At 34.2% G+C, this 14,766-nt stretch overlaps 2 protein-coding genes and 1 pseudogene across 2 annotated transcripts; all 3 read left to right on the top strand.

Annotated features, from left to right (window-relative positions):
* Positions 1-13: 13 nt before the first annotated feature.
* On the top strand, positions 14-3,110 carry LOC120282897 (the record flags this gene model as incomplete). Its single annotated transcript, XM_039289728.1, has 3 exons — positions 14-410; positions 1,954-1,994; positions 2,076-3,110. Coding segments are annotated over 3 exons (1,242 nt in total), but the record flags the coding sequence as incomplete, so codon positions are not given.
* Positions 3,111-8,560: 5,450 nt separating this feature from the next.
* On the top strand, positions 8,561-9,878 carry LOC120282637 (expansin-A1). Its single transcript, XM_039289473.1, has 3 exons — positions 8,561-8,741; positions 8,847-9,159; positions 9,246-9,878. The coding sequence occupies exons 1-3, from the start codon at positions 8,606-8,608 to the stop codon at positions 9,550-9,552; spliced, it is 756 nt and encodes a 251-aa protein (XP_039145407.1). The 5' UTR covers positions 8,561-8,605; the 3' UTR covers positions 9,553-9,878.
* A 1,217-nt stretch (positions 9,879-11,095) lies between these two features.
* LOC120282485 lies at positions 11,096-12,527 on the top strand (annotated as a pseudogene).
* Positions 12,528-14,766: the final 2,239 nt, after the last annotated feature.

Raw genomic sequence — 14,766 nt, 5'->3', positions numbered from 1 at the left:
AAATCCCTAACTTTTCATTGTTGGGTTGCTGCTCCTGCTTTCTGGGTTTCGTTCTGTGGAAATAGCAAAGACGGGGTCTCTTTGTTGTGTGGCTGCAAGGCCTCATGTGTCCAGCCCTGCAACCAGGGACTGGTCTCTGGCCGGAGGTAATGAGCTCTTGTGGCAGACCAACACTAGCTTCTCGCCTCCACATTCATGGAGTCGGAACCTTCGGTCTCAAACCGAAGTCTTGTCTTTGGGGTCCAATGCTGGGCCTTCTTCATTGTCTTCGTATGGCTACGAGAGCAGGAGCTGGGCGAGAGGAGAACAAGTTGTCCATAGCCAGCGTCACTCGCTGTCTGATGGTGAATATGTTAGCAGCCCTTCTGATAGTTTTCAGTATCTAGTGATTGATGAACATTCTGCAGAAGGTATGTCACTGTCATGGCCTTTATTAGTCAATTGTTATTTGTGGTTTTTGGTTAAGTGTTAATATGACCTGTATTTAGTGTGAAGAAGTAGAGAACTTTTCAAATTGTAAGTTATTTGTGTCCAAATGTGTGACTGTGATGGACCATTCTCAGATCATAGAAGTGGGATGCTTCTGGTCTTGCTTTTGGTTTCTCATTCTGGAATTAAACTAGCGAACTTGTTAGTTTATTTTAGAATCCGTGCTATATTTGTTGATGATCTGCTTGCAAGCTTGAGGTTTTCTAAAGGAAACATATGTTGGGATGTCAAACTAATTGCGTGCATTAGATGCCCCAAAGCATAGAAAATGCAATTCTCATCTTTCTTGTGTGCCATTTAGTCATGAAAAAGCATTGTTCTATTTTTCAGTGGAAAGATATATGCTTTATGGTTTTGGAATACTTTTGAACGGTATCTTGGAATGGAAGCATTTATTATTTTTGCCAATAGAAGCATTTATACAGTCTTTTGTTGTTTATGATGTTTTGCTATCAAAAACTGCCCAAACATCTTAAAATTTTATTAATTGGGTGTGGATATATGTTCAACTTTTTGCGAGACTATCAAATTGAGAACTGTATTTGTTAGTACCACTAATTGTATTCTGGTAGATAGCAGCTGAAGGTAAAACATTTTTGCAGGGTTTACTAAGAGCTTCGTTAACTGTCTTATCATGGCTCATATTTACTTTGTTAGCTGTTGATAACCATATGCTGCATCACTATTAGTGCACTCTAGCCTTTGTATTAACTGCAAGGCTGCAGTCGAATCAGTATGCACCTTAATAGAAATTGTTACCTGTTTTCTCTAGAAGGAGGGAGGTTGTTCAATGCTTAGGTTATTTGCTAGGATGGTATCACGTCTCACTTTTGAAATTTTCCTTTGTGAAAACCTTGGGCTAATTAGTTTTATTAAGTTTTCTGTCTTCGGTATCATATTTTTACATACTTGACCATGCCTTACTAGAACATTATTACATTACTATCCAGTTTGAGCTTTTGAATTTGGTTTTCAGAATGCTTTCTGTAACCATCACGCCTTATGAAGTTACTACAATATTCACTCTGTCATGATAATCCGCTTCAATCTTTTAGATTTTAGCTGCATCTCACAGTACGTGTGAAAGAATGTGAGCATTAGCAGAAAAGAGTACCGCTTATTTTGAAAAGAAGAGTGAATTTTAGTGGCCGAGTAAATTAGAAGTTTCAAACAGGGTGATTGCATGCGCCATTCTACCTTTTATTACTTTGTTGAGGACCTGTGAGCTTGTCTAAATGATCTACCATAATGTTTCCCCTGGTTGGGTCTACACATTTTATGTAATTATAACATCGTTATTCTTACAACTCTACACAAAAGCATTTGTTATGTGTATTAACTATATACATTCATGCATGAACTTGAGCTGCTTGGAAGGTAGTTGCTTGTTGAGATTTTATTTCTTCGTCTAAAACTTGCTTCTTTATTTAATATAATTTATTTATTATTTATTTTTGCTGCCAGAGCAATCATCTGGGCCTTTAACCTGCTCAAGATTGCAAGAGGTAAATTCAAATTCTTCAAAGCCCTAGTATCTGCAACCTGTCCCATGTTTGACTCTTTGCTTACCCGAGTTTACCTTGTAGGGAGCTTCAAGATTATCACAAACCATTGGTTCCACTTCCTCTCATTCAGATGGCAGTGAATTTGAACCTACAACTAAACCTCGGCGCAGCTCCTCAAGCCGTTCTTTCATGTCAAAGCCTGTTCATCCAGTTACATTTCAGGTTGGCATTGCAGCAGCTAAAGAAGCTGCCCAAACGGGCCAAACCTCCAAAAGTAGTCCTCATTCTAATTTGAATTCTAATCGACCACTCACAGAGCTCCAGTCTCCTTGGTGGTTGGAGTTGGGTGTTAGCTCTGAAGCAGGAACTGGGCAATGGATAAGTGCTAGCAGTGTTGACCACACTAATTTTTCTGAACCAGTAGGGCTACGATCTTCCAGCCATCCCTATAAAAATCTGCACGGAGGCTCCAAGTGTAGCCTTTGTGAGAGATTCCTTTCACAAAGATCACCATGGGGTTCCCGCCGAATTGTTGGGAGTGGGGATATGCCTGTTGCCGCTGTTCTATCATGCCGTCATGTGTATCACGTAGAATGTTTAGAACGCACTACCCCAAAAAATAAAAAACATGATCCTCCTTGCCCTCAATGTGAGAAGCAAGAAGAAAATGTTATGGAGCAATGGCCATCTTGCAAGTTTAAAAATGAAGCTCCAACCTTGAAGCATCAAGGAGAGGGAGGATCTTCAAGAGGATGGACTTGTAGGAAAGTCGGAGATTGTGTAATGGGGGCTGTACAAATACCAAAGAGGAGTAATGCTCTTTTGCTTGATCAAAATCTAGTGAAGAGGCAGGTTTTGTTGGAGGGTGGTTCTGGCAAGAACTGATATGAAAGTTAAAAGAGAAGTGGGTTGAGCTCATCACTGGTGTTTGATGGTCAGGTTTGTGGGGATCAGTTAGCTATTGGATGCTTGAGAACTGCGTTCAACCCAGCATTGTAAAGATGATGAAGCTTTAGTTAGTATCAAGTTTGACACCATATAGTTGATGATATTAACACATGTGGTGACTAATGGATATCATGTTTTGAGAATGAATGTATTTATGCTAAACTAAAACATGTCTCTCTCTTTTTGTTGGTCATTTTGTATCAGTGTGTGTGTGTGTGTGTCTGTGATGTTAACTTGACTAATGCATTCTAGCTGGCACTTGAAAACCATGTTCCAAAGAAAATCCTGTTTAGACCTATAGGTTAAGAGAGACTGAGTGTCATTGTCAAGTCCTCTCTGTCATCTTTGGTTATTTTTGCAGGAAATCTTTACATGAAGGTGAAATGAAATCCTTGCTCTAATCTATTGAAAGGAACTTGTTGTTTGTATCTGATCTGTGGTTTCAACTGCTTTGTATACTAGCTACCAGTTTGTATATACACCAAAATTTTCATGTTACTGATCATGCTGTATGTTCTGAACAAATGCAGTGAAAGGAGAATGACCTCTGAGAAGCACACACCAGATGGAGCCTATTTGAATTAAGGCATGTGCTTTTTTTTGTATTCTTCTGCATTTTTGCTTTTCAATCTTGTCATTACACTACCTCTCCAAACATTCTTGATTGTGATACATTTGCAGTCTATTCACCTGATCAAATACGAAATCTCATGCTTGTTGTTATACAGGTTTGAACAAGATTAGCCAGCATATTAGAAAGAAAACAATGCAGCAAAACAACATTGACATTGGCATCAACATCAACATGATGGTAATAAATCCTTAACCCCTTTTTTTAGCATTCCAGTGGCATTTGATATATAGATTGATAGATAGATAGATACCTGTGGGCAAAGCCATCGTTTTCCTTGTCCCTGCAGGACCATGTTCATCTTCAACCCATGTGTTACTGCTGGACTTAGACTTGACAACTGCATGCTAATACCACACAACACAGCTAAGTATCTCCATCTCAGACCACTGCATGTGCCATGCCATTGATTCATCCGTTCTTTGTAGGTCCCTTTCTACTGTCATGTTCCCACCAATTCACAACCAAGGAAGCAACTCCGTATCCTCTGGTACCTCACCTACTTGAAACTGAAGCCATTTATGGTGAGGAGACCCTTTCATTTTCCTCAAGTCTCTTGATTTAAATCTAAATCTCTGCCGACGAACTTCAATTTACTTACTTTTTTATGGTTTGAAGAACTTGATCCCTTAGTACTCTTTGTGTTGGCCCTTGTAGACCAATGCATAGAATCAGGAACAAATCATTTCTGTGTGGTTTCTCATTGCATGCAATGCAATGCATGCATGGTTGTCTGGTTTGGTGAATTTCATTGATTGTTGTTGGTATATTATAGGATTGTTAGGTAGCCTATCAGATTGAAATCTATATGGACTGCACTAGCTTAGCTTTCACACTGTTGTCTTGAAGCTTGTGTTTCATTTCATTCCATGCAGAGAAAGCATGTGAGATATGGTTGGGTCCCTGTTGATCATTAAAGAGAAAGATGCTTACTCTATTTACTACTTCAAAAGAAAAAGAAAGAAAAAAAAAAAGGTATTTCTTTTTCATCTTTCACCAACATGTGCATCATGGCATCAAAATGGCAGTTTTAGTCCCTAATCTTTCTTTATTCTGTTCTATTAATAGGTAACACTTTTGGTTTTTGGTCTTAAGGAGAAAGTTAAATTTTTTATATAACACCTTAATTAGTCTTTCTGTTTTTTGTCTTTTCTATTCGAAAAATATTTCAAACTAGTCTCTCTACTTTTAAAATTAGACCTATTTAGTCTCTCTATTTTTAGTCTTTTCTCAACTAATTCTTCTACTCTTGGAAAAACAGAAACTAATTGGGTTATTTTCAAATGTAGAGGGACTAAATAGGTCTATTTTCAAAAATATAAGGATTGGGAATATTTTTAAAAAAAGGGACCCAAAAAAAAGAGAAAAATAGAGGGACTCATCTGGGTATTATACCTAAATTTTCATAATTAATTATGTATTTTTATAGGGGTATAAATGCAAACTTTTCTATAGTTACTTATAGGTGGTAATTATTAAAAAGCACGCGGTTTCAAGTGTGACTAGTCAAAACTGATCATTTATATATATTATTATTATTTATCATAAATAAAATGAAAAAATAAAATAAAATAAACTCAACTCTCTTGCCCAATTGTTAAGCAATTCCAATAATTAAAAATAAATAAATAAATGAACACTTTAATGGGACTTGGATATGATAAGTCATCTTGAAGAATTTGGACACTGTTGGCTCACAACTTGAACATACACTTGCATTTTTCGGTGGTTACTTTTTCCTAAAAAAATATAATTTTGTTTTTCGTAGGTCAGACAGTGACTAATTTTGGTCAATATTTGCTCAATTATATTCTCATGCCATCATCATATAATATAATATTAATACTAAAATAATAATAATGTCCTTGAACATATTATATAAATGCAATCAATATATTATTGAAATTTACAAAACTAAAAAAGCTTTTCTCATAACAAACAGATTAAAAAGAGAATTAATGAAAAGACTTTTGAAAAATTAATTAATTAAATAAAGAGATACATGATGAAATGATGCACTTTATTCTCTAATGGTTCCCACACCCTTGGTTGGTGCACATTAGTGCATGAAAAATAAAAAAAAAAATAATAATAATAATAATAATAATAATAATAATAATAATAATAATAATAATAATAAGATGAACAAATGGGAAAGATGGGAATGGTTTTGAATCTAAGCTCATGAACACAAAATCAAATGGTTAGTTATTGGAATTGAAAATGATTTGGTGGCAGTTGGGTCTAAAAAACACACATGCAATGAAGACCCACCAAATCCACTCAAAAGATACATTTGTGCCCACTTTTCCCTTATCAAGATAAACAATTAAACATCTTTCATTTTCTATAAACTGTGTCACTGTTCATTGGACCCCATTGTTTTGTCTCTCAATGAAATAACCATTTTAAATTGTTCTCCTTGTTCTGCATCTTTATTAGTTATCTTATTAGTATAGATAATAATTATGTGTTATTTAATTGAATAAATATCTGAGACACTGTTATGAAGTAAACAAACAACAAGAAAATTTTTTAATTAATTTTTTTTTTGTTTGTTTGATTATCTCACTTGATAAGACATATCAATATTAATTAACATTTGTTTTGTTGTGATGTGAATGAATAAATTTTGTGTCAAATATAATCTTTATTCAAATATAAAATAAAGCTCCTTTTCTTTGAAGATGAATAAACTACACTCACTAAAAAAAACAAAATTATGCTAGTAATAAAAACATAGTAGTTTTGCTCATGCTCATTAAAAATTTACTTGATTGATAATTAGTCTCTAATGAAATCATAATTTTCAAAACAAAAAATCACATTCATTAAAAAAAATCAATAATAAAAAAATAATTCTTTAAAAAAAAACCAAAAATGGGATTTTATTTAAAAAAAACAATTCAATATCCCATATCAAATATCCAAATAGAAATAAAATGAAAGGTGGGGAACAAAAGGAATTGTAGCACTTGGCACCACAAAGCATAAAAGTGAAAGACAGTGGCGGTTTGAGTGTAACTATTCAAAGTTCACAATAGATTTCAGTTAGTTATGGTGGTCCATCATAATTCCCATAAAGAGGGCCACTTTCTTTTTCATTCACAAATTTTTGCCTTTGTTTTTTAATCTAAACATTAAACAAACACAGTGTTAAGATTAATTAATCATTTGTGTTTCTAAAAAGCTATAAAGAAACATGATGTGGTAACTTTTAACTTTTTATATCATTTTTTGAATTTCTGACAATTTTTGGTTGTTTTTTTCTGCAGAATTTGGAAAGAGGAATATGTTCTTTTTTTTTAAAAAAAAAAAAAAAGTTGTTTTATGCTCCAATCTTTCATGGACGTACAAATCACTCACTTTGTGTGATCTCAATTGCAGAGAGTCTCAGTTTTTTTAATCAATCCAATGCATGAAATCAAATAATTTAAGAATTTTTGGTATTATGTACCTCCCTCAGAAATCTTCTGTTATTGCAGGTCTTGATTTTCTTGCAATTTGCATTATAATTAAATATAAATTTTTAATTGAGGTTTTGAAATAGTGTTTTTTTTTAAAACAAAAGAGCAAGGTCTTCGCTAGTAAAGAATGTGTGTGGAATTAATTTTTACACGCTCTGATTTCAGTTTATTACAATCCACATAAAAAATGAAAATTTCTACAGAAAATTTCAGTTATTATAATTTTTTTTATCATTTTAATTAAAAACAATTCATTATAGCAAAACAAAAAAAAAATGATTTAAACAGTAGAGTTTGGATGTTTAAATAAGTGCTTTTTAAGTTTGAATTATAAATATACAAAATAAATAGAAAAGTTATATAACCTTATAACTCTCAGTATCTTATATTTCTTTTCAGGGCATATAAATTTTTTTTTTATATATGCAAAAGATAACAAAATTATAATAATAATAAATAAATAAATAAATAATTGAGAAGATTTTGGGTGTCATCAAAGAAGATTTGAGGGTACAGCTGAGTCATTACTCTATAGTCTATTTGAGTCAAGAAATAACATATTTTTAAATATAAATGAGATGTTTCCAAATTTCATGCGTCTGCCATGTGCATAGATTGACAAAGAGTACACACATTGTATTTATTTATTGAGACAGTAGTGCTATACAACTTTTTTTATAAACTTTTTTATAAAGTTAAAAAGTTTTTTTCTAAAAAGAGAAAGAGAAAATATATATCTACACTCTATCCTTTAAAAGTCATATAAATATATATAACTTTTTTTATTTTTTTGAGTCAATAGCATGTGGTTGATTTTGTACTGTGGGTTCTCTTTAATTGTTGAGGCAATGGACACAAACCCATCTGTTTGAGCATTAACAGCTGTTTCAACTCTCAAAAAGAATACTTCCAAACATCTCACAAAGCTGGATTCCATTTCACACTCATTCATTCTTTACCACCACCACCACCCCCAATTCTTCATATTCTCTCTATCAAAAAGCTCTGTGAAATAACAAAGAAACTTTCTGATATAAAATATATTTGATTTGCATCTAATCATAGATCGATACTATGATAAACACATTTAATGTTTAAAATTACGAAAGAGATATAACATAATATATGTTACGTCAAAGATATGATTATAGAATTTTTTTTTTTAATAATAAATTGATAAGTGATCAAAGTAAAAAAATAAACGGGATAGAAGATGGACCAGTTATAGTGATTTTACTGAACTTTCAGAAATAAACTTCGGCCACTCCAATTATAGAGCTTTTGAAAATAAGAAAAACATATTTGGTTTACATCTAATAATCTATATTACACAAAGCAAGATTCTATTTTAAAACAATGACAGCAACAGCAAACTGTAATTTATCCTCCCATTGCTTTTTAAACCATCAACCAAAGGTGGTGGTGATGGTGGGTGTGGTAAAGTAACAAAAATAACAAACTAACAAACAAACAAACAAGTAAAGAAACTTCTATATATTGGCTCCTATCTTTACACTTGTTCCTTCATCTCATTCTTCCTATTTTCTTTCCCCACAAATCCCCAAATGGCTTTTCTTTCTCTTCTCTTTGCTTTTTTCCTCACATTGTTCTCCCCTGCACTTGGCCGTGGTGCTGGTGGTGGTGGATGGATCAATGCTCATGCCACCTTTTATGGTGGTGGTGATGCATCTGGCACAATGGGTACTTACTTATCTCCCATCTCTTCCTTCTTTTCAATGTTTTGATCATTCATCATTCAATTTGGTTTCATTATCATTAACTAAAATCTTCTTTGTCTTTGAACAGGTGGAGCTTGTGGGTATGGTAATTTATATAGCCAAGGATATGGAACAAACACTGCAGCATTAAGCACAGCACTCTTCAACAATGGCTTGAGTTGTGGTGCTTGTTTTGAGATTGTGTGTGTTAATGATGCTAAATGGTGTTTGCCAGGAGCCATTGTTGTCACTGCAACAAACTTCTGCCCACCCAATCCTGGTCTACCTAACAATGCTGGTGGTTGGTGCAATCCTCCCATGCACCATTTCGATCTTTCCGAGCCGGTTTTTCAACACATCGCTCAATACCGTGCCGGTATTGTTCCAGTCGCTTACCGAAGGTAAACAACTAGTTAAAATAGACTAGCACATATCAAAAGAGAGAAAATATTATAGTAATTCTGTTGTTGTTGTGTTGTGTTTGTAGAGTGCCATGCAGGAAAAGAGGAGGGATAAGGTTTACAATCAATGGACACTCATACTTCAACTTGGTGTTGATAACAAATGTTGGAGGAGCTGGTGATGTGCATGCAGTGGCAATCAAAGGGTCAAGGACTGGTTGGCAAGCAATGTCCAGAAACTGGGGCCAAAACTGGCAGAGTAACAACTATCTTAATGGCCAAGCACTCTCTTTTAAGGTCACTACTAGTGATGGCCGTTCAGTGGTGTCCTACAATGTTGCTCCTTCTTCTTGGTCCTTTGGCCAAACCTTCTCTGGTTCCCAATTCCACTAATTTATACTCTCCCATCATTCATACATATATATATATATATATATATATATGGTTATTGTGTGTGTTTATTTGGATTTAATTAATAGGAGATGAGAAGAAGAGAAGACAAGAGAAGGGAAGAAAAGAGTGGTGCTCTGCTTCTGGTTCTCTGTTTCTCTTGTGTTTATCTCTTGTTAGAACTAATAGTAAGTTTGGAAGAGGTGGAAAGTGTTACCACCCGCCAATTGGTATATAGAATTTAAGGTTCAAGTGTCTGATTAATTTGAAGGCACTGCTTTTGATTTAAGTGGAGAGCTTTTTGGGGAGAAAAGCTTTTCAGAGTGTCATTTGTGATCAGCTTTGCTTTGCTTCTTGTTATAGTTTTGTTGTTATATTTGTTTTCCAAATTTCTAAGTAATGAAATCATTATCTTTAATATATTGTTATTGTTATTGTTATTGTGTTGTGAATCGTTTGCATTTATAAGGGAGTTTGTTGTGTTAACTGTTAACTGCGACTCTGGCAAGAAGCACTTTTTTACTGTATATATATATATATTTTTTATGCAGTAAATAATTTGAATTCTTTTATTTTGTGTTAACACGTGATATTGTCCTGCTGTCTTGCTGTTTGTTTGGACAAAAGAGGGAGGTCCGTAAAGAGAAGATATTTTCATATGTAATTCTTTAAGGAATTTTTACTGCATAATATTAAAATATTTTACAAGTTACATGTGTCCCTTTTTTTTTTAAATGGTCAGAAGGTGAGATGGGAATGGATGGTGAGATTGTGACATCAAAGGTTGGCCTTCTGTTTTGGACCTTTGGCCCACAGTTTGTTATAGAAGGCCCATTTGCCCAATAAGCTTATTGAATTTCCTATTTGATGATAAATAATGCATTAAAAAACTAAATAGTATAAATAGTTTAAGGGTACAAAATCATGAAAAAAAAAGGAAAATATAAAAAAAAATACAAAATACTGAGTACAAAACATAAGTCTATTGGAGGTCGAAACAACAAGAAAAACAATGAAAAAAACAAGCCTTAGACGTAGAGAGAATTTTCTCCTAAAATAAAATACGCTAAAAATAATATAACTTCAAGCAAACAATAAAAATATTTACTATTTATTTAGTATTCGAGCAAATAATATGAATACCTCCATGCTCCAATCTAATCATCACATATATATATGTGATAGTCCTTACTACTAGTTTTTTTACATTAAATCCAATTCTCAATATTAAAGCACTGTTAAGTGTTAACCTCAAAAAAAAAATAAAAATACAAACAAATTCAAAAGAAGAGCCAGAAATAAAATAAATAAATATTTACTAAATATAGGGAAAAAAGAAGAAGAAAAGAAGAAGAGACTACATCCTCGCAAAATAAGAACAAGTCCATTGAAGCGTGCGTTTCTCCCGCCTGTTCTACAGGATCACATAGAGAAACGCTTCTTCGAAACGCGTTTCTCATTCCCTTATATTATGGGAATCGAACTCCTCCCAGAACTACATTAACAACCCTGGATATCAAGTTTCTCCAATCCTCCCAATCTTCTTCTCTATATCCCTCTCTTCCTGGATAGGTATATCCCTTTTACTTTTTTTCTTTTTCCTTCATTCAAATCCATTTTACAATTTCATCAATGTAATTTCTAAAAATAAAGGGAAGAAAAAAATGAAAAAAAATTACAATTCAAATGCACTTCAAACTGTCATGAATTACTAAAATGTTATCAATCAGAAAATCAATGAAGTATTTCTGTTGGATGAACAGATACAATGAGTGAAGTTAACCATGATGAAGTGGCTGAGAAACGGCGGGTTCCGAGGCTAAACGAAAGGATTTTGTCGTCTTTATCTCGAAGATCAGTGGCTGCACATCCCTGGCATGATCTTGAAATAGGTACACACATTCATTTAATTTGATCACATTATCATCCAATTGAATCATGTCTGTTTTCCTGCAGGCTCTGAAGCTCCTGCTGTTTTCAATGTGGTAACTAGTTCTCTGTATTACACCTTTACTTTATATAGTTATAACATCAGAGATAAAAAAAATTCGAAAAAATTTCAGGTAGTGGAAATAACTAAGGGAAGTAAAGTGAAGTATGAATTAGACAAGAAAACAGGCTTGATTAAGGTGTGTAAAGTTTATACTAACTCTTCTTTAATACAATTCATGTAACTTAAATTTCTTTTTTAATCGAGATTGTTATCATCTTGTTCTCAGGTCGATCGGGTGTTATATTCATCGGTTGTTTATCCTCATAATTACGGCTTCATTCCACGGACTCTTTGCGATGATAATGACCCGTTGGATGTTCTGGTTCTCATGCAAGTATGAGTTACTAATAATTATTTCACTGTTAATTGTTATAATGTTTCAATGTGTTTGTAATTACTGCAAGTGATATTTGAGCAGGAACCAGTCCTTCCTGGTTGTTTTCTGAGAGCTAGAGCAATTGGCCTTATGCCAATGATTGATCAGGTACTTAATTTTGCTCATCATAAAATCAACTCGATCGATGAATTTCTGACACCAATTTAATTCTTATTACTTCATTAAAGGGCGAAAAAGACGACAAAATTATCGCAGTTTGTGCTGATGATCCTGAATACCGCCATTACAACGATATTAGAGAATTATCTCCTCATCGTCTCACTGAAATACGCCGATTCTTCGAAGACTGTATCCTGTTTATGGACTAATCTATCTAGCTTTATTTCATGAATGATCATCCTTGACATACATTATTACAGATAAAAAAAGAATGAGAATAAGGAAGTCGCTGTTGATGAATTCTTACCTGGAACTATTGCAACTGAAGTCATTAAGAATTCAATGTAAGTAAATTTGGATACAAATTATACAACTCTCTGTCTATCATGAATTAGACTAATATATTAACTTCCATGCATTAAAATTTTGATGTTTTATGGTTGCAGGGATCTTTATGCTGAATATATTTTGCATACTTTACGACGCTAAACCGATATTTTTTTCTTCGAGCTCTAATAATTCATTCCTTCGTCTATAATTCAAAGAAGGGAGGTTGAGAAATGCACCTTTTTTTTGGGCAGAAGTGTTCTCCTCATTTAGTACCATTTAATTTGCTGCATATTTGATGTTAAGCAGAGATAATATATTTACATTATCATCCCATTGTTTGGATGAATAATGAATTGTTCAAATGATGTTATTATTGTTCTTGTTGCTGAAAACTGAATATTTAGAATTTTAATTTTTTTGTGAAATAGTTATATATATATATATATATAAAGTAAATAAATCTCAACTAAGATGAAGTTAATAAAAATAAAATAAAATAAAAAATTAAAGACGAAACAGGTGACACGATGAGGAGAAACCTCGGACATTTGGCCTTCACTCCCTTAAACCTCGGACTTTTCGTTTTGAAAAATCTTGGTATTCCAATGAAAATCTAGTAAATCTGATCCAAAGTTGGTGGTGGTCTGAGATTACTCCAGATGGGTGTGGTGCTTTTGTACTTTTAAAGAAATTAATCAACTTGAAAATTAAGCTTCGAAAATGGTCATCTGAGACAGTTGGCTCTATGACATTACAGAAGAACTCAATACTTCTAGAGATCAGCTCCTTGGATTCAGTTAATGAAACTAGGACTCTTTCTGATGATGGAGCTCAGCATTTTTCTAAACTGAAAATGGACCTTGCCTCACTTCTGAAACAAGAAGAACTTCACCGGAAGCAACATTCGAGAATTACTTGGCTTGAAGAAGGAAATTTCAACACAAAATTCTTTCACATGACAGCCAATAGTAGAAGGAATAAAAACTTCATTCCTCGGATTATAAGCAATGGAACATGGATAGTAGGGGATCAACTCATAGGGAAGACCTTCTCTAATCATTTTAGTCATCTTTTTCGGTTACCTAGATCGTTCCGTTTTCTCTTGGATTGACAAACTCTCTTTTCTCATGAGGAGAGTGTAGATCTTTCAACCCTCAGAACTCCCCTTTTCTATTGAGGAAATTAAACAAGTTGCCTTTGACTTGGGGTGATAAGTTCTTGTGTATAAGTAATACGAAATATTCTTTTTTTACATTGAGCATCACTTTTATCAGATTTTATCGCTTATTAGTGTATAGTTGTGTTCTTTTGTCCATTTAGGGTTGTGGAGTCAAGTTTAGAAGAAAATGGAAGCAAAAGTAGATCGTGGATTCAATTGTTGATGAAGTACTTGGATCGAACAAAGATGAAGACACAAGTTGTGCTCAAAGACATGTGGATGTGTGCCAACTTCCATTTGTGCTCAAGTGAATGCACAAAGTGGAGGGGCACAAAAGCAGTCACACTCATATGTTCCGACTTGTGCAACATTAACAAGAGCTTCGTCAATGTGGTTTCATTGAAGACGTGTCGCGATTTACCGCATGGATGTGCGCCCATTCATGTGGCCTCGATGAAAAGAGTGGATTTGGGAGCATTTTGGTGAAGTATTGCAGTAGTATACTGTAGCAAAATTACTGTAGTAATTACTATTCACAGCTCACGTAGAAAACTGATTTTCAGAAATCCATACGGCTGTATGGAAATTCCACACGCCCGTGTGGATGCCCGATTACAACCCCTATAAATACCATGTTTTGAGGATTTTTTGGGGATCTTTTCCCCATCTTTTACCCATCCTTGGAGGCGCTCGCAACTAGGATTTGGAAAGGCTTCGGCTAGGTTTTTGGAGCTGCCATACGGCGTTCGACATCGAGTTCTTTTGGAGGAGAGCTATTGGGGGAGCTTTTCGTCAGCATCGATTCGGCGAGGTGTGCCCTAGATTTGACAAGGGAACCTTTGGAGAAGACGAGGCGGCTCCACAAGACCTTCGATACGGACCACAAGGGGGTTTTATCTATGGATTGCTTGCATTTACTTTCACTTTCATTGTTGATTTTGTATAGCTCCATGAAGAGCTAAACCCCTAGTTGGTGCTTGGACTTGTAAACCCTAGGTTGATTTTGTTTCATTGACTTTTATTATGTTTTTTTAATTAATGTTTTAATTGGGTTTCAATTTTGAATGCTTATTGAATTGATTTTCCTTTAGAGTGACACTAGGGTTTAGAATCTATCTTGGTAATCCTTATGGATGAGTGATACTCCATTTGGGTTAAACAAAGCTAGGGTGAACAGGGTCAAGAAGGTTAGTTGAGAGGTAGCAGAACTTCCCCTTTGCCTATCGATGTGGTTTATCC

This window comes from Dioscorea cayenensis, chromosome 18, assembly GCF_009730915.1.
Source record: "Dioscorea cayenensis subsp. rotundata cultivar TDr96_F1 chromosome 18, TDr96_F1_v2_PseudoChromosome.rev07_lg8_w22 25.fasta, whole genome shotgun sequence".
Lineage (NCBI taxonomy): Eukaryota > Viridiplantae > Streptophyta > Magnoliopsida > Dioscoreales > Dioscoreaceae > Dioscorea > Dioscorea cayenensis.
This window is presented reverse-complemented; position numbering and strand designations above follow the sequence as displayed.